Source organism: Phaseolus vulgaris, chromosome 1 (genome assembly GCF_051622355.1).
Source record: "Phaseolus vulgaris cultivar YP4 chromosome 1, ASM5162235v1, whole genome shotgun sequence".
Lineage (NCBI taxonomy): Eukaryota > Viridiplantae > Streptophyta > Magnoliopsida > Fabales > Fabaceae > Phaseolus > Phaseolus vulgaris.
In genome coordinates, this window is record NC_143498.1 from 43346759 (window position 1) to 43364801 (window position 18043).

General features: G+C 32.8%; 2 protein-coding genes across 2 annotated transcripts; both read left to right on the top strand.

Moving 5' to 3' along the window:
• The first annotated feature begins 1145 nt into the window (after nucleotides 1-1145).
• Nucleotides 1146-3720, top strand: LSM2 (Small nuclear ribonucleoprotein family protein). Its single transcript, XM_068616783.2, has 3 exons — nucleotides 1146-1254; nucleotides 1344-1502; nucleotides 3393-3720. Exons 1-3 carry the CDS (start codon nucleotides 1252-1254, stop codon nucleotides 3510-3512), a joined length of 282 nt encoding a protein of 93 aa, XP_068472884.1. The 5' UTR covers nucleotides 1146-1251; the 3' UTR covers nucleotides 3513-3720.
• A 2778-nt stretch (nucleotides 3721-6498) lies between these two features.
• LOC137814193 (mediator of RNA polymerase II transcription subunit 33B) lies at nucleotides 6499-17793 on the top strand. The gene is made up of 12 exons (XM_068616785.2): nucleotides 6499-6839; nucleotides 7233-7343; nucleotides 8541-8888; nucleotides 9002-9321; nucleotides 10009-10124; nucleotides 10370-10733; nucleotides 11169-11379; nucleotides 12363-12477; nucleotides 12606-12767; nucleotides 12999-13656; nucleotides 16137-16337; nucleotides 16618-17793. Exons 1-12 carry the CDS (start codon nucleotides 6556-6558, stop codon nucleotides 17730-17732), a joined length of 4005 nt encoding a protein of 1334 aa, XP_068472886.1. The 5' UTR covers nucleotides 6499-6555; the 3' UTR covers nucleotides 17733-17793.
• Nucleotides 17794-18043: the final 250 nt, after the last annotated feature.

Consider the following 18043-nt stretch of genomic DNA (forward strand, 5'->3'; position numbering starts at 1 on the left):
GAAATAAATTATATGGTGAAAGTAACTAAGATGAATATCTTTTTGAAAGATAGATTTGATGAATGATCTCAAGTTTTTAAAGGAAAAGGTTGTAATCTTCTATGATAATCTAAGTGCAATTTGTTTACTCAATAATCATGTTCACCATGAATAGACCAAATAGACAAATGTTGAATATCACTTCATTCACACTAAAGATAAGATTGTAGTAAAGAAAGAAAACCCTATTAATATATTTATAAAATTAGTTCTTAGAAATAGTTCATTACATTGCTTCAATTTATTGTACTATGTTAAGAGTAATGTTGATTGTAGATATTTAAAATTATCAAATCAAGAATTGCATACGACTATAAAACCATGTCAAAGTATAATTTTCATTGTAAATAAATGTAAAATTTATTAAATGATGTCCAAAAGTAACCTTTGTGCTTGCGCATCCACATATATACCTACATATGAATGACTTACTAAACTAACAATGATAAAATTATCATATTAAATGTATCAGGAGAATTCATTCTATCTTCTTACGTAATACAAACTTATTTTATCTCCATCTTCAATGTAAAATTTCGGATTTATATATTTTTCAGTATTTATTGATTAATTTTGCTCTTTTGCCCAATACAACAAACAGATATTTTAATATACATATGACATATATTTACTACTAATATATTTCGTAGAACATTTATATTAATAACTTACTATTTTTTGAAAAATAAAACTTGGTCAAGTTTAGAAAAAGTTGCCGCATATATGCTTAAAAAGGTTTACAAATATATTTTAAATATACATTTATTTAAAATTAGAAAAAAATAAATTGTATTTAAATGCAAAATTATATAAAAAAATTAACTGATATTAAATCAATTTAATTTTGACCACATTTATACCAAACAACCAATTTGTTAGAAATATGAATAAAAGAACTTTATTTTTTATCCAGATAAAGAAAATACGTAATCTATTTTATATTTATTTTCTCTTATTGTGTGTAATAATAAGTATTAATATCCACCTTTTTTTACCACTTTTATTTTAATATTGTATTAAATTTAAAGTATTTTTAATATTATTTTTGTTTTGCATCTAATATTTTATTTTTCATTAAAAATTAAATCATATAATCGAGGTTTTAATTTCTACTGAATATATAGAATAGAACGAGAAGAAGGTTACATTCTCGCAGTAGCAGCTTTTGGTTTTCCACCACCGCAGCTCCGTTTTCTCTCCCTCCGTGCAAACATGGTACAGATTTCTTTTGTCTCTTTTGTTTTCTGTTTTCTGTTTTCTTCATTCTGATTTTCGTTTCAGTGATGAATTGGGTTGTGGTGTAGTTGTTCTTCTCGTACTTCAAGGATTTGGTGGGAAGAGAAGTAACCGTGGAGCTGAAGAACGATTTGGCCATCAGAGGGACATTGCATTCCGTTGATCAGTACCTCAACATAAAGCTCGAAAACACTCGCGTCGTCGATCAAGACAAGTACCCCCACATGGTATCCCTTTTCTCTCTCTCGCTCTAGGGTTTATATTCTTCATCTATTTGTATCATACGTTTCCTTTGATAGTGAGTAGATGTTGGACTTGTGAATTTTAAGGCGTTGGATATGGGGTTTATTTGGGTTTAAAATTTAATTTGGGATTACGATTGAATAAATTTCCGTGTTGTCAAGCTGCCACTGATACCCTCTGTTCCTTGGGTTTCTTTCTTCCTTTTTGGAATGAAATCGGGATTTTTGAGTCCAGGCTCTGATGTAGATGCTGGAGGTTTGAATTTTGAACTCACACCTGACCTTTCCCCCCTTCTTCTGTCTAGATGCACAATAACTCTAGTTTAACCAAGCATTAAAAAAATTAATTAGATTTCTTTTAGTACTCTTTAATTTCAAATTTGTTTCGATGCAATGCTTAATAAGCATTGGACACATGTTAAATAATGAGATTTTCTGTATCTGGGATTTAAATTGAGTATTGATGTGCCCGTGGTTAATGGTTAATTTTGAGTCGTTGTTGTTGATTATGATTTGAATTGTACATTAGTGTATGTGAATTGGCAGTTGAGGTAGAAAAACTTCATTTGTAAGTAACAAGTTAAAGGGCACCTGTCTTTTATATTTAGCATTTAGCATACATTCTCCATGAGTTTTATGTTTATATGCGATTGAGAGTGGGTTCGAGTTTCTTCTTAAATCCATCACAGGTCTCCCTCCACTAACAGTTTTTCGGAAAACTTCATCTGTTCTGGTGTGGTGTGGATGGCAGGCAGGCTTGTATTTCTTAGTTTCAACAGGACTCCTTACAAGCGTTGTTTCTACTTACTATTATCTAAAAATAATCAATTTTTACTGACTCGTGCTCACACTCTGCAAGGATTTAGAATAAAAGAGAAAGAGAAGAAGTTATGCTCTTGATATTTTTTATTAGTGGTTTTATAAATTGATCCAGGTGTCGTGCTTTTAGATGTGTTTTAGACATTACTAGTTTTACCGGAAGGATGTTAGAATTCTTTATTGGTTTCTGAAAATATAAATATTGAATATGAGATTATATATTGTCCTCCAGTTTCTTGGTTTTGTTTTGGGCCAACATCGGGCTTGTCATTTTGCATGGTTAGCCTTTCTTTTTTTACACACTTCTATATGCCTGTTCATGTGTTTCTATGAATGGACTTTCGTTGAAAGTGTTTGCCTCTGATAAGTTGCTTTTGATACTTCAAATATCTAAATGTCAAGGAATGAAGGATTTATTCAAGGTGACGTTTTACTTCATCTACATTTTAAAAGAGTTGGACAATCAATTAATTGGTATTCTTCTAGAAATAGTGGGAAAAGGGTTAAGGATCTGACTGAGGCTGTTAATGCCCAACTTTCATATTTCTGATTTTCTCTTATGTTTTATGAATATGATGTGGGGAGGTTGAAATTGTTATAAATTAATCTCGTTGATTGTTGGAAATTTGGGAAGTATGTGAGTTGAGATTTTGGAACTCTATATATGTTTGGTACTTACTGTTTTAAAGTGGATGCTCGATTGAATTAAGGTTAGCTTGTATGCCATCAAGAAAATATGAGTATAGTGAGTTTGATGGTAGAAGAAATACGAAGGTTTATGCTGCTATAATATAATAAGATACTCACTTTAGGATGTCATTGCAAAAAAGACTGCTGAATACTGATTTGCATACGAGAAAAACTTAAAATCAAGGAAGCTTGATACAAATTTCTCAAAGCTCCTCTTGAATTATTGCCAAGTTTTTTCTCCTGTTAATTTTGTTTTATTTAGATTCCTTAATTTGGTATATATATGACTTGAGTACATATAATGATGATTAGATTTTTTTATTCTTTTGGTATTCTAGTTGGTAACGTGTGACTATTTGATGTCAGCTTTCTGTAAGAAACTGCTTCATCAGAGGTTCGGTAGTGAGATATGTGCAATTACCTCCAGAAGGGGTGGACATTGAATTGTTGCACGATGCCACGAGGAGAGAGGCTCGGGGCGGTTAGCGTCTTCACCTTGTGATGTATCTTTTAAATGAAAATTCGGTAGGCTTCCATTTGGTTAATCCTACCTCAGAAGGAAACTCTTTTCAGATGTTAATGCTATGCTCTGTGTAACTGTATTGCCTTTTCCTTTTATTTCTTTTGGAAGCTTTGTCCACTTTTAATGTGACAAAATGATACTAGTCTAACTGCATGCATTGCTTTTTCCTTCCCCAAGTCTTCTCAGTTCAGAGAACACGCAGCTTAGTGTGTCAGATATCTGAATTCATGATTCAGACGATGGCCTTAAAAATTGAGTTTAAGTCTACATACTTTGTGTACTTTTTTTATTTTTCTAAGTTTTTTTTTTAACAAATTAAATATGAACTCAAAATTTAACATCTTAAATCATTCCTTTTTTACTCTAATGGTATTAAATAATTGTCGAATTTATACTTCAGTGAAAATTTGATTAAATCTAAGGAATTTTATAGGGCGTGGGATTAGTATGTAAAGTGTTTATTTTGATACGTAAAAGTTAATGAATTGAATTTTTGTGTTTATTCTTGTTTAAAAATGTGTCTTAATGTAGTAAATATTTGTGTGTTTTTATTTAATTTGCATGTTTTTAAAGAAAGTAGTTTGTTATTCTTCTTAATAAGAAAAATTTATTTACTTCTTAAATAAGTGATTTTTTAAAATGTTATTTGTATAAAATATTTATTTTAAATTTAAATAAACTCATGCAATGTGGTTGTTATAGTTTAAAATCTTATGATTTTTTAAGTATAATTATATTTTTAGAATGAAAACGTTCTCAGTCTTCGAAACTGAGATATTTTGTTTTCTACATTTTAAAAAAAGTATAATTTTAACTTATCAAATTTACTATTTATAGACTAATAGTAAAAAATGATTTCAGCTTTTCAAATTTAGTGTTTTAAGGAACTAAAACACTTTTTTTTTAAAATTAGAAGACATAAAAATTGAAAAACTAAAATTGGATCCACTTTGAATTTCTGGTTAGAGTTATCAAGGGTTAGTCATTGTTACTTTGTTGGATTGGCCATTAAGTTTTAAGCAAATAAAGGTTTTCCATTTATTATATATTCAATATGTTTTTTAAACTAGTGTTTAAACTACATTTATAACCGTATATAAGGAATATCATTTTGCTTACCTATTTCAAGTTTTTTTATTTCGTTTTTAATTATATTTTAATCTTTTAAACCTTAAAGTTATTACGTTAAATATATAACAATAAAAAAAAAGTAAAATAGAACAGATAAACAATTCATTCACTCAAAATACATACATTACTCCTTTACATTATAGTTGCCTTTTGTTTTTCTTCATTTTGCAATTATATTAAGTTAGAATTTACTTTTGTATTAAAGTAATTGAATTTACTATTTGTCGTTTGTTGATGCTAAATTTGGTGGAGACATTATAATTGTATGATGACTCTTTGATGGGAGTAATTGATATTAGTTATACATGTTTATTTTTAGTATCATAATAGAAAAAAAAAATTATATTAGGGATGATGAAGAAACAACAACACGTTACCATGATTTAATATACACAAGTTTATGAAATTGCCCATATGAAATATTGTATTAGACCTTTGTATGCTCACATAATTAAAATCCTTTTCAAATATATATTATAAATAAAGGAAAAATGGTAGAGTTTTGACAAATGATTTTAAAAAAATAAAATATGTATGGGTCACTTGTATTTAAGCAAGGCAAACCAAAAATAAAATAGCCCGTTTATCTCAACCCATTTTTAGATTACTAATTAGGGGATGACAAAAAAAATCTATATCCACATGTATATGTGGATAAAATATCTAACAAATACTAAATGAATATTTTTAGTGGATGAACATATTTATTTTAATTACCCATTTTAATAAAGTGGGTAAAAGTATAATGATACTCCTTATTCATTAATTATTGTTAGTAAATTTATTTAAATATAATTTAAAAATTTAAATATAAAATGATCAAAATAAAGTTATTAACAAGAGAATTAGTCACTTCAGAATTTGATTTTATATATTTATATTTTTTATTTAGACTTATAAATTAACAAGAAAAATGTTAGTCATTGAAAACATTTGTACTGTACTTTAAAATTAATTGTTTATTTGAATTTATACTTTAAAAAATTAATTTTTAATAATTTTATTTAAAATTTTATTTTTTTTAAAAACATCTGTAAATTATCTATAAATATCAGCTGGTATACTAAAAAATTGCAGGTATTTTTTTATAAATACCTCAAAAACTGATGATATATATGGAAACGTTACATTTTGCCCCTACAGTTTTCATGCTTAGAAGGCATAATTTAAAAGAAATGAAATGTAACATTTTATAGTTTCCATGAACCATTAATTATATGGACTGTGATAAATTGATATCTTTCACATCTTATACAACCACCCAAAGTATATTATTATTTTATTTCCATTTATTTTTATTGTTTTAAATATAATATTTTATTATTAAAACAAACTGTGAAGTGATCGTTAAATAAAAGATGGGCGTCAAGTCTCCTAATTTCATTTCCAGTAGTAATAAAGTTGTTAAGTGGGATTTTTTTTGTATTGTTTCAAACAAACTTTATTCTTTTATTTCTCATATTCACTTCTATTAAATATTACCAATATGAATATATTTTATTAATAAATAATGAAAAAAATATATAAAGTCATTAGTAATAAACATGATATTATTACTTTTATAAAATAAATAAAAAATTGAATTAGTTATTTTAATTACTACTTAACTAAAAGGAATTTCTTTTACAATCCAGTTGTGCAATTCTTTGGTACAGTGCATAATAAAAAGTATTTCTTCAGATCTATGTTACAAAAAAAGAATACAAACTTCACAAATAAATTAAAATTTATGAAAATAGAAGATGGAAATCAATGTTACATTTGTTGGAGTGAAACCCATGCATAACTCTTCTCTCGTCCCTTCTTTCACTCACTCATATTCTCTTCTCTCGTCTCTTCCCTCTTTCAAATTCTATTTCTCTCAATCCCCTAACCATGGCAGTTCCCGCGCAAACCACCGAGGCTGATGCGTGGGACGCGGTCCTACGCCAAACGAAGTTGGCCGTGGAGAGCAACGCCGATCCTTACACGTGGGCCTTCGATGTCAGGTCGACGCTTCACTCCTCCGCCATTGCCATCCCTTCCGTCGAACTCGCTCACCGCTTGGTCTCTCACTTCTTTTGGGACAACTACTCCGCAGCCGCATGGAAGCTTCTACACACCGCCCTGTCCCTCGACATCATCCCTCCCTCCCTCCTCATCGCACTTCTCTCCGCCACGTAACGTTACCTCTTTCATTTGTCATTTCCGTTTTCTCTTTTTCACTTCTTCTGTTAAGTTTACGCTCTAATTAATTGAATCATTTGTTTCTTGAACGTGCATTTTTCATTGGCCTGCTTAATATTCCATTTATATAATATGTATCTGAAGATGTAGAATCACTGAATGAAGGAATTCGTACTGTTGTAACGTTGGATTTGCTCAATTCGTTATCGGAATAGTTTTTGTGCATGGTTGATGGTTAAGAGAGAGAAGCTTAACTAGTTTTGGTTTGCTAGAAAATGAAAGTTTAACGCTACCAACCTGTCTTTTTTTATGGAACATCGCACGGGAGTGGAGCCGCAATTTAGAACATTCACTGATTTACTTGTTTTCTTCACTGATTACTGCAGTGTTGTACCAAGCAGAGAACTCCACCCTACTGCTTACAGACTTTATATGGAACTCCTCAAGCAACTTCGCGATATGCTTGGATATGATGTCAGTTCTCCAAACTATGAAAAGTGAGGTCCAACACTTTCTGGACAAGAATTGTTTGTGTTGGCTTCTGAATATGTCTAGCATTTTGGATATTCTATTACTATGGTGGTTTGAATGTGAACTTATCATTGCTCCTGTTCAATTTAAACTGAATAAATTTCTGTCTGATACAACTAAGCCAAATCTAGCCAGTGTTGTTTGTATTGGGTCTTCGTGTGTGTTTGGTTTCGTGTGTTTCTTTGATTTGATGTGAAAAATTGAGAAAACGTGCGATACAGATGTCAATGTAAACGCACTGCTCATGTCGTGGTAAATCTATTATTGTAGAAATTTACGTTGGTAGGAGGTTGGTGTGTGTATGTGTTACTCTCTAATGTCGATCTTATAGGCTAAAGACTAACCTTAGTAGCCTAACTTACAAAAGACCACTACAATAACTAAAATGTAATTTTTAAGAATTGTAGTTCTATTATTGTTTGAAGGTTTTTGAATAGCATGCTAATGTGCTGAAAATATTTAACATTTCATGCAAAGGAATTGGGATGTGTAATTGAAGATTTCCTTGATGATGATGAATCGTGTTTAAATAATATTGAGATAACTAGACCAAAACATCTGCTATCCAGTTTGGTATTTGAAGTTTTAACATATTATTTATGGTTAGGTCCTGACAATTTTTGCAATCCACAAAGTAAATTTCTTCCTTGTTATGAATAATTTTTTCCTTTATGGTGGTAGAGAAAACCACTTAGGCAAAAAAACAAAAAACAGAAATAAATCTCCTTAGCATTTGGTGGTGGTGCTTGAAAGTTGAAAGTCTTATTATTAGGCTTTGTGCTGTTAACCTGAAGGTACTTGTTGATGTTGCTGTGTTTGACATATCTGTCCCTCAAACGCTCAAACCATTCACCACACAAATTGGGATGAGATTTTAGAGCTTTATATACTTGAAGGATATTTATGTGAAAAGAAAGAAAAATTTGCATCTAGTGCATTGCTCGCAAAAGTAGATTTGACCTCTTTTAAATTTCAATGTTATCTCCTAGGACTACATTTCATCATTTGCAATTAGATATTTATATTATCTTTTAGATAAAGGAAACATAAATCTGCTTAAGTAGTTTCTTGTGCGTTTTTCTCTTTCTCTTTTCAGGGTATGGGGAGGTTCGTTGTTTATTTCTGAATACTAATAATGACATTTCAAACCAATGGTTCTTTAGGATTATGAAATCAATTGATGATGTTCTTCAGCTTTCTCAAGTATACAGTCAAACGTTGTGGGAGCCTGGAGTTGTTCTGGTTGAATTTGTCTTTTCGATCGTATGGCAGTTACTTGAAGCATCATTAGATGATGAAGGGTTACTAGATCACACTACAGAGAATAAGCCTATATGGCTAAGCAGGTCACATGATATGGATGTTGATGGACCTGACAGCTTAGGTGAAAAGAAAACTGAGCATGTTGAGGGGTTTCAGAAGAAAAATACAGCAATGGCTATAGAGATTATTGCAGATTTTTTGCAACACAAAATGACTTCAAGGATCCTTTCCTTAGTTCATTGGAACATGTAAGAATTTAATTCTGATATGCTTTGTATTAGGTAAACCAGCTAAATATTCATTTGAGTGAATCTCAATTAAGGCTTTGGAATCTTTTATTGAAGGGAAGTTATCTCTGTAGGTCATCATATTGGAAGTCCTTCATTCACCAAACACAGCTGCTTGTGTCAAACTCTTCAATTTTTAGGAATTTGAGTAATAATACTGCTGAGACCCTTATAAGTTTGACCCAAAATACCGGGGCGGTTGTTTCTCATGAGTTCAAAATAAAATCTAAGGTGAGGACTAAAGAAGTCATATCCGCTGGTTCGCTGATGTCTTTTGCTGCGCAGTCTTATGGGGATAGTTGGTCTGCACTCTGGCTTCCTATTGATCTTATCCTGGAAGATGCTTTGGATGGAGGGCAAGTGGCAGCATTTAGTGCTATTGAGATTATTACAGGTATTATTTTTTTTGAAGTGAAAATGTTGGGGAAAATACCTATACAAGGAAGAAAAATAACACGATGAAAGAGTCTAGACATTAACTGCTTTAATTCATTCTGTTAGAGCCTTCTCTTCCAGTCTTGGGTTCATAGTTATTATGGTTCTTTTTCTTCATTCCATACGCACAGATATTTTTTGTCTTTCCAGGATTCTTTTTTCGGCTTCCTTCAGAAATTAATATGATTCATATAATTTCAAGGACCACATTATGGTTTTACCCAACAAAATTAAAACAAATCTTTCTAAGCCCAAATTGTAAGACATGCCATAATCATGCCAAACTACACCAGAAGTGTCAGCCAGCCTCTCTTTTTGGCAGACAGAAAGAATTAAAAAGCAACCAGAAAATGATCCATAGAAATTGCAAAATACTGAGTGAGAAAGTGGATATCACAGAATAAAATATGGCTTGTAACAAATAGAATTGCTGCTATTTCTATTAAAAAAGGGTTGTTAAAAGATGATGGGAAAGAAATATGAATAGTGATCTCAAGTTTTTCCATGTGAGGACTATGACATGGAAAAAAATCCAAATGGCATCTTTTGGGTGGGAGTTGGACTGAATACTTGATTTAAATGACAAACTTTCTTGTATTTTTTTTATTTCCAAATCAGTGTTATTTATTTGAACTTGTAATTGCAGGTTTGGTGAAGACTTTACACGCAGTTAATGGCACTATGTGGCACAACACATTTTTGGGGTTATGGGTTGCAGCACTGCGTTTGGTTCAAAGGGTTGGAACTGTTCCAACAACAAGGGTATAGAGCCGATGATTCTCCCGGAAATATTGCTTGATGAATTTATTCCTGTGTTTGATCATAAAAAAAGAAAGACCGTACTGCATGTCATTTACATTTTACTTTTTCTGTGTTGGCACATGACACCTTTACGTTTAATTGATTCACTGGTCCTTTATAAAGCTCTAGTGACATTGGAAATTTGCATGCAATTGTACTTTACTTAATATTCACAATAACAGATCAAATATTCACCGTTATTTTAGGAGAGGGATTCAAAAGAAGGTCCTATACCTCGTCTTGACACCTGCATGTGTATGCTACTGAGCATTACAACCCTCGTGGTAACTTATATTATTGAAGAAGAGGAAGGTCAACTGATTGAAGAAGCTGAACATAGCCCTACAACAAGCAAAGGGACAGAAAAGCCAGCTCTGGGGAAGTGTCGAGGGGAATTGATTACCAGTTTACAGCTTTTGGGTGATTATGAGTCCTTACTCACCCCTCCTCAACCTGTTCTCGTGGAAGCCAATCAAGCTGCTGCCAAAGCTATTTTGTCCTTATCAGGAAACCCTGTTGGTAGTGGATACTTGGAATATACGAGCACGAATGGCTTGCCGATAAAATCTTGTGAGTAATTTCTTTTGTTGTGGTTATGGGGAATCTGTAAAGATTTCTCTTTGGCGGTAGAGTTTTGTACTTCTAACTTATGCGTATCCTTCTATGTTTATATTGCTTCCCCAAACAGGAAGACATGGATCTCCCTGTGAACAAACAGTCAACATTGCTTATCAATTTAATTTTTTCTCTCGCTCTATCTCGCACACAACAATTATAGTTGTCCATAGTTTTATTAGTGGCGCTGTCACCTTTACCTTGGTACTGTGGTATTTAATCACATTTTGGTAATTTGGTCATCTTGCAATGCTCTTTTGCCTCTGTTATTTTCTTTTTCGTATAACGCTATTTCATAAAAGTCTGTTCATATTTTTTTCCGGATCCTTTATCTTTTATGCCTTTGGTGTATAGGTGAAGCTCATTTTTTTTGTATGTTTTTCCTTGCAGCTGGCAACTTACGGCATCTAATTGTTGAGGCTTGTATTGCAAAAAACCTACTTGATGCATCAGCTTATCTATGGCCTGGTTATGTCAATGCATCCAGCAACCAAATTCCTTGTAGCATTTCTAATCATGTGTCTGGCTGGTCTTCTTTGATGGAGGGGTCACAGCTAACTCCTGCTTTGGTTAATGTCTTAGTTGCAACTCCAGCTTCCAGGTAAGCTGCATCATTCATAGTTCATATGCTCTGTGTCGCTTTCAATCCCCTTTTACATTTGGCTTCAGAACGGAAAAATTCGAGGAAGGTGGTTGACTTAGGCAAATTAGATGGAGGGTTTTTTCAATAATATTAATCTTTCCAAAATGCTGCTTTTGCCACATTTTTGTCTTTTGGTGGTGATGGTGGTTTAGGGGAAGAACAGTGTTCGTACTTTGAATTGTTGACGTTGTGTTCATTTATTCGGTCAGAAAATTCATGAAAAGTCTTTGCTCTCGTCATTCATGCCACTGACGTAGAACATTATTCATACTTCAGTAGTGTGTGTATTTTATGCTTTAATGTAAATTAAATGTGGATAGTATTGTAATGCGTAAAAGAATCTTCAGAACTATAATCTATAAAAATGTTGACGTGGTAAAGCAGATATGGAATGATGGAATAATACTGTAATTCGCAAAAGAATCTTCAAAACTATAATCTATAAAAATGTTGACGTGGTAAGCAAATCTCATAATATACAACAGATATGGAATGATGGAATACTATAATGTGGATAGTATTGTAATGCGTAAAAGAATCTTCAAAACTATAATCTATAAACATGTTGACGTGGTAAGCAAATCTCATAATATACAACAGATATGGAATGATGGAATACATTATGAAGGGTTGCTATAGAATACTTTGCTTTAATATAGGCCTTATTGCTCCCATATTTCCTGGATAAAGGGACTTAATGATCTGGAAAATTCATGGAAATTCTTGTCTTTTAGATCAAATATAGATTTATAATTTAAAGGCACTAAATGCGCATACACAGTTTATGGAGTCTTCGTGTATAAGTGAAAGTGGTGGCTATCTTTGCATAATATCTCCACTATAGTACAGCATGCCGTGCATCCTTTTTTTCATGAAGCCAATATTAGATGCCCTCTTTAGAAAATTTATAAAGCAACTGAATTCATGGATTTTGATGGAAGCTTAGCAGAGATTGAGAAAATATATGAAATTGCAATCAATGGTTCAGATGAAGAAAAGATATCTGCTGCTACCATTCTGTGTGGGGCATCTCTGGTACGTGGGTGGAATGTACAGGTACTGTTTTTAGCATTCCAATTTTACCGGAGACTTCTACTAAATTTTCTTAGTTTTTAGTTTGTTTAGTGTGTCTTGTGTCCCTTCTTTAATTTCGTCTGTTATTTGTTCATTATCTTTGCTTGCAGGAGCTTGCCCTTCTTTTTATCACAAAATTGCTTTCACCTATAGATCCTCCTAATTACTCTGGGGCTCAGAGCCATTTGACCAGCCAAGCTGCCTTTTTAAACGTTCTAATAATGGGAATCTCATCTGTAGACTGTGTTCATATATTCTCCCTACATGGTTTGGTATGATCTTTTTTTTTATCCTTGTAGTTTGACAGACATGTAATTGCCAACTAACCTTCTTCTTTTTAAGTGAAGTTTTTTATCAAGTGTTTTTTGTAGTATAGGAAGGCTCTATCATAAATTAAGTGCTTAGTTTTCATAAAAGCTAAAGGAGGATGTAATGTTATAGAGAACTAGTATGTTGCATGTGCATTCTTTGCTCATATGTTGTATTTTTGCCATTTACTACAGGTTCCATTACTTGCGTCAGGACTAATGCTAATATGCGAGGTTTTTGGATCCCGTGTTCCAGATGCCTCGGGGACTCTTGCAACAGGAGAAAAACTCACTCATTGGGAGGTATTCTCTAATGCATTTACTCTTTTGCTGAGGTTTTGGCGGTTTGATCGTCTACCTGTTGAACAAGTGAGGAGCGATGCAACAACTCCACCATTTGGATCACTACTTAGTCCTGAATGCCTTTTATTAGTTCGAAACAGTAAATTGGCATCGCTTGGAAGAACATCAAAGGATCGGCAAAGGCTCAAAAGATGGTCAAACATTTTAAGCTTTCCTGCAGACCCTGTATTTATGGATTCCTTTCCAAAATTAAACTTTTGGTACCGGAAGCACCAAGAAGGCATTGCTTCTACCCTCTCTGGTCTTGTGCCTGGAGGGCCCGTTCTTCGGATTGTCGATGCCCTACTAAGCATGATGTTTAGGAAGGTAAGTAATGGTGCCGAACCTTTGACACCTACTACTTCAGGAAGCAGCAGTTCATGTGGGCTTGCATTGGATGATGCTTTAAAAGTGCCTGCCTGGGATATCCTCGAAGCTATTCCCTTTGTGCTGGATGCTTCTCTGACTTCTTGTGATTATGGGAAGCTCTCTACTCGTGATCTAGCTACAGGTTTGTCTTGTTCTCTATTTGTCTACATAATTTAACTTGAACTTAGCACGTATCATATTGAGTCAGGACAAGTTTATAATGAGGACTGAGGCAACATAATTTAAGAATGTCACAGCGTGGAGTGAGAATATGTCCAAATTGAATGAGTCCTAAAATAACTCAATAAATAACCGAACACAATCCTAAAGCTTCAATTTGATTTGAGAGCCAACCACGACCACCCATTAAAAAAAACGTATAATAAATTGTTTTAATAGTAAACTATTATAAATATATATGATAATAGTAAATATAAATGAAACTCAAAATAAAATAGTAGGTTATCAAAGAATTATATAAAATATATAGAACATCAACCTATCATTATCTTTCTGTTTTAGAAAAAAATTAAATAAACATCTTACTATCTTTCCATAAAAAATTACCCTTTTGAGAAAAAAAAGTATCATTTTTCTAGAACAAAATTATAAAATATGTTTGCTTATTCGATTTTTAATAGAAATAATGTATTTAGTGTCAACTATATTAGAAAAACAAGTTTACACGAGTTATATACAAGAATAAAAAGTTATTGTCATTTATGAAAGTGAGAGTTTTTTTTTCACTTGTTAATAAATTATTATTTCCTAAAATATTTATTCTAAGGAATTTTTTATTTTTCTTCCACTGAATACGAGAATTATGTGTTTTTATACTTTTTCATAAATATTAAAGCATTTCTTGAATCAAACCTCACCCCTACACATATAGAAAATGTTTCATTAGAAACTTGGAACAAATATCCAAGCTTCTTGAATACAAATACAAGGTAGATTAATTTTTAAAATTGAATAAATAAATAAGTAGCTTTACCTTAAGAAAATTATTTTTAAAATCTACACATGATGACACCAGCTAGCTCTTCCAAGTGCAAATCCACTTGAAAATGCTGGATTAGCAACTGGGCATTATGAAAATCTTGTCCTAAACAAAACTACTACTTCTCTGATTTTACATGTCCAATATTTCTTAAAAAAATATTTCAGGACTATATATCACCTTCTAAGTTGATGTAAAGGGGAGTTAATATGTTGATGTATATGTATAATATTTTAAACTATAGTGCTTTAGAATGTTGATAAAAATTCTTATAATAATGTTAAAGCATACATTTTATGAAAATGATTAATCTATGAATAAAGAAGTCTAATTTCTTGCTGTAAAATAATGTTTAATTTCTATCCAGTATCCGATGTTAAAAAATTTATACGGACAAGCAAGAAAAATTTATGATACTAATACTTTTAGAGTACTTATTCTAAACGCTTACAAATTTATTTAAGAATTTAAGGAATAAAAAATACAATTATATTTCAGATACTAAAAATACATTGAGACCTAAAAATATATTACCTTTGTGCTGTTAATATATCTTATGATGGTAATAAGGATGATATAATATAATAATAATAATTTCAATGGTATTGTGGTGGTAATATATCGTAGAGATAGTGGTACAAGTGGAGGTGAGAATAGTATTGAAGGTAGCAAAACTGGTGGTGTTCTGATAATCACACAATTATGCTATCGATGGTGATAGTGATTAGCGCACGAGGTGAAGACGGTGACAATGGTAATGCCGGCGATCTTGTGTGGTGATTGTGGCGGTAGCAAATGGTAGGGGTGTTGGTGATAAGATTATGTTTATTTTAAGGCGAGAGGTGTAATCGTGAAAAATGGTAGTACCAGTAAAGCTACCTTTTCAAGGCCATTTCTTTTAATTCTCTTCGTGAAAATAGGAAAAAGTACAAATTATTCATATAAAATATTATGAATTGAATAATTTAAAAATGCATTTTTTATAATGTAATTAATAAACATATTCTGATTATACAATCTACAATTTATTTTTAAATCTGAAAATATAGATTACATTTCTCAATTATACTTAATCTAAAATAAATTTAGAAATTAATCTGAAAATTCATGAATGTAATATAAATTTTACAGTTTTAAATATATTTCCAAATTATAGACACCTTAGCTAGTTACTCTGTTTTTTTGTTACTAGTTAAACAGTTGTAGTTAGCTATGAAAAGGATGTTGTGTGATCTAAGTTGTTAATTTTTGGATCAGACTCAATTTGTATACCCTTAATCCTTCTCCTAATTCAATACATTCGGAATCCATTCATTTATTGGCATTCCCTATTCTTCCAATTCTTCAAGTTCCCTGTTCTCCTAGAATTGTCTACATCATTCCAATGGCATGCAGAAACCATGGAGGCGGACGAAGAAAGAACCATTTTCAGTCTTCGTGGAGTAACATAGGCCAACCGGCTTTTAAAAGGATTTTGCATTCTCTTAAGTAGCCCACGAGATCATGATATTGAACGTGAACCCTATATTTGAGAAATTTGCACTGGGTTGTATTTCAATGATGATTTTTGAAACTTCTAGTTTGTTTGCTGTGTAATTTGATTTTCACAAGCTTTTTTCCAGGTCTCAAAGATCTAGCCGATTTCCTTCCGGCTTCTTTGGTTACCATTGCAAGCTATTTTTCAGCTGAAGTTACGCGGGGCATATGGAAGCCAGCTTTAATGAATGGAACTGACTGGCCCAGCCCTGCTTCAAATTTATCCCATGTTGAACAAGAAATAAAGAAAATCTTAGCAGATGTCGATGTCCCAAGCCTTGATATAGGTAAAGTACTCTTAGTCTCCACTCTAACTTTTTATTCTTTTTGAGCTTTTTTAAAACATAAAGGAGAGGAATTCGAACAAAACTAATGTCTTAAGGAACAAAACTAAAAAGTAACTAATGTAAAAGCAAACATTTATTAACTGACATTATCACAAAGATGCATACTCTGTCAAGAGCGTTGATCAATGAAATCCCCATGTTACCCTTATCTGCATTTATTATTCTATGTGGAAACAAAATGTTCATTATGTTTACAGTATTTTTTTTTAATTCCCTGCAGATGGAAACTCTCCACCAACACTTCCTTTGCCTTTGGCAGCTTTTGTAAGCCTCACGATAACATATAAACTTGACAAGGCCACCGAACGATTCCTTGCACTAATTGCCCCTACTGTGAGTTCCCTTGCTTCTGCTTGCCCCTGGCCCTCCTTGCCCATTGTGACGTCTTTGTGGATCCAGAAGGTGAAGCGTTGGAGTAACTACTTTGTGCTCTCTGCTTCCAGCACTGTTTTCCACCACAACAGGAATGCTGTAGTTCAACTACTAAAAAGTTGCTTCACATCCACCCTTGGCCTTGGGTCTGCTTGCATTTATAATAATGGTGGTGTCAGTGGCCTCCTTGGTCATGGCATAGTTTCCCAAATATCCGATGGGATCTCTCAAGTTGCTCCAGGAATTCTTTACCTAAGAGTGTATCGGTCTATTGGAGATATCGCGTTACTGGTTGAAGAAATTGTGCCTATTCTAATGCTTTCGGTTAGAGACATAGCGAGTGATTTGCCTAAGGGCATAAGGAAACCAAAGAAAACCAAGTTTGGGATCAAATATGGCCAAGTTTCTCTTGCCAGATCCATGGCACGTGTGCAGCATGCCGCTCTACTCGGGGCTTCATTGGTTTGGATATCAGGTGGACCAAAGTTCGTTCAATATTTGATAAGTGAGACTCTGCCTTCCTGGTTTTTATCAGCTTCCATGTTGGAGCAGGGTGGTGGAGAATCTGGACTTATGGTTGCCATGCTCAAAGGTTATGCACTGGCATTTTTTGTTTTTCTTAGCCTAGCATTTGCCTGGGGTATTGACAACTCGCATCCACATAAACGACGGGCGAAGGTTATTGGGTTGCATTTGGAATTTCTTGAGAGTGCCCTGAACAGAACTACATCAATGCGTTGTCATAGTGCTACTTGGGAAGCCTATGTGTCAGGGTTAATCAACTTGATGGTGGGTCGAGCTCCATCATGGATTCAGGAAGCTGATGAGGATTTGCTCAAGAGACTGAGCAGGGGACTAAGACATATGGATGAACACGAGTTGGCTCTTCGCCTGTTGGAAATCGGTGGGATACGTGTGATGGGTGCAGCGGCTGAAATGATAATTGAATTTAAACGTATCTGAACTGGCAAATACTATACTATTTCATTCATTCTTTGACTCGTTAGATAAGGGCTTTTTCTTCTGTGATATACCATTCTTCAGTTGGAAATTGGGCAAAAGTTACTTCCACCAAATAAACTAAAAAATTTGTCAAACTATTCAGTAGTCAGACTACAAATATCTGACTTATTGGTTATTATATCTATCCAATACAAAAATACAAACACATCTTCTTTGCAATGATTTCGGCTACCTTAATAAAAAATAATGGGTAAAAGCACAAGAAAAATATTATCAAATTATCACTATGAAATATTTACCTGTGTACAATT

Bases quoted from the DNA above. Each gene is read 5' to 3' on its own strand.
- LSM2 (XM_068616783.2), top strand. The intron at 1,503-3,392 runs GTATCCCTTTTC...ATTTGATGTCAG, and splicing joins AAGACAAGTACCCCCACATG to CTTTCTGTAAGAAACTGCTT.
- LOC137814193 (XM_068616785.2), top strand. From the start codon at position 6,556: ATGGCAGTTCCCGCGCAAACCACCGAGGCTGATGCGTGGGACGCGGTC. The intron at 8,889-9,001 runs GTAAGAATTTAA...TTATCTCTGTAG, and splicing joins TCCTTAGTTCATTGGAACAT to GTCATCATATTGGAAGTCCT. The intron at 9,322-10,008 runs GTATTATTTTTT...TTGTAATTGCAG, and splicing joins TGCTATTGAGATTATTACAG to GTTTGGTGAAGACTTTACAC.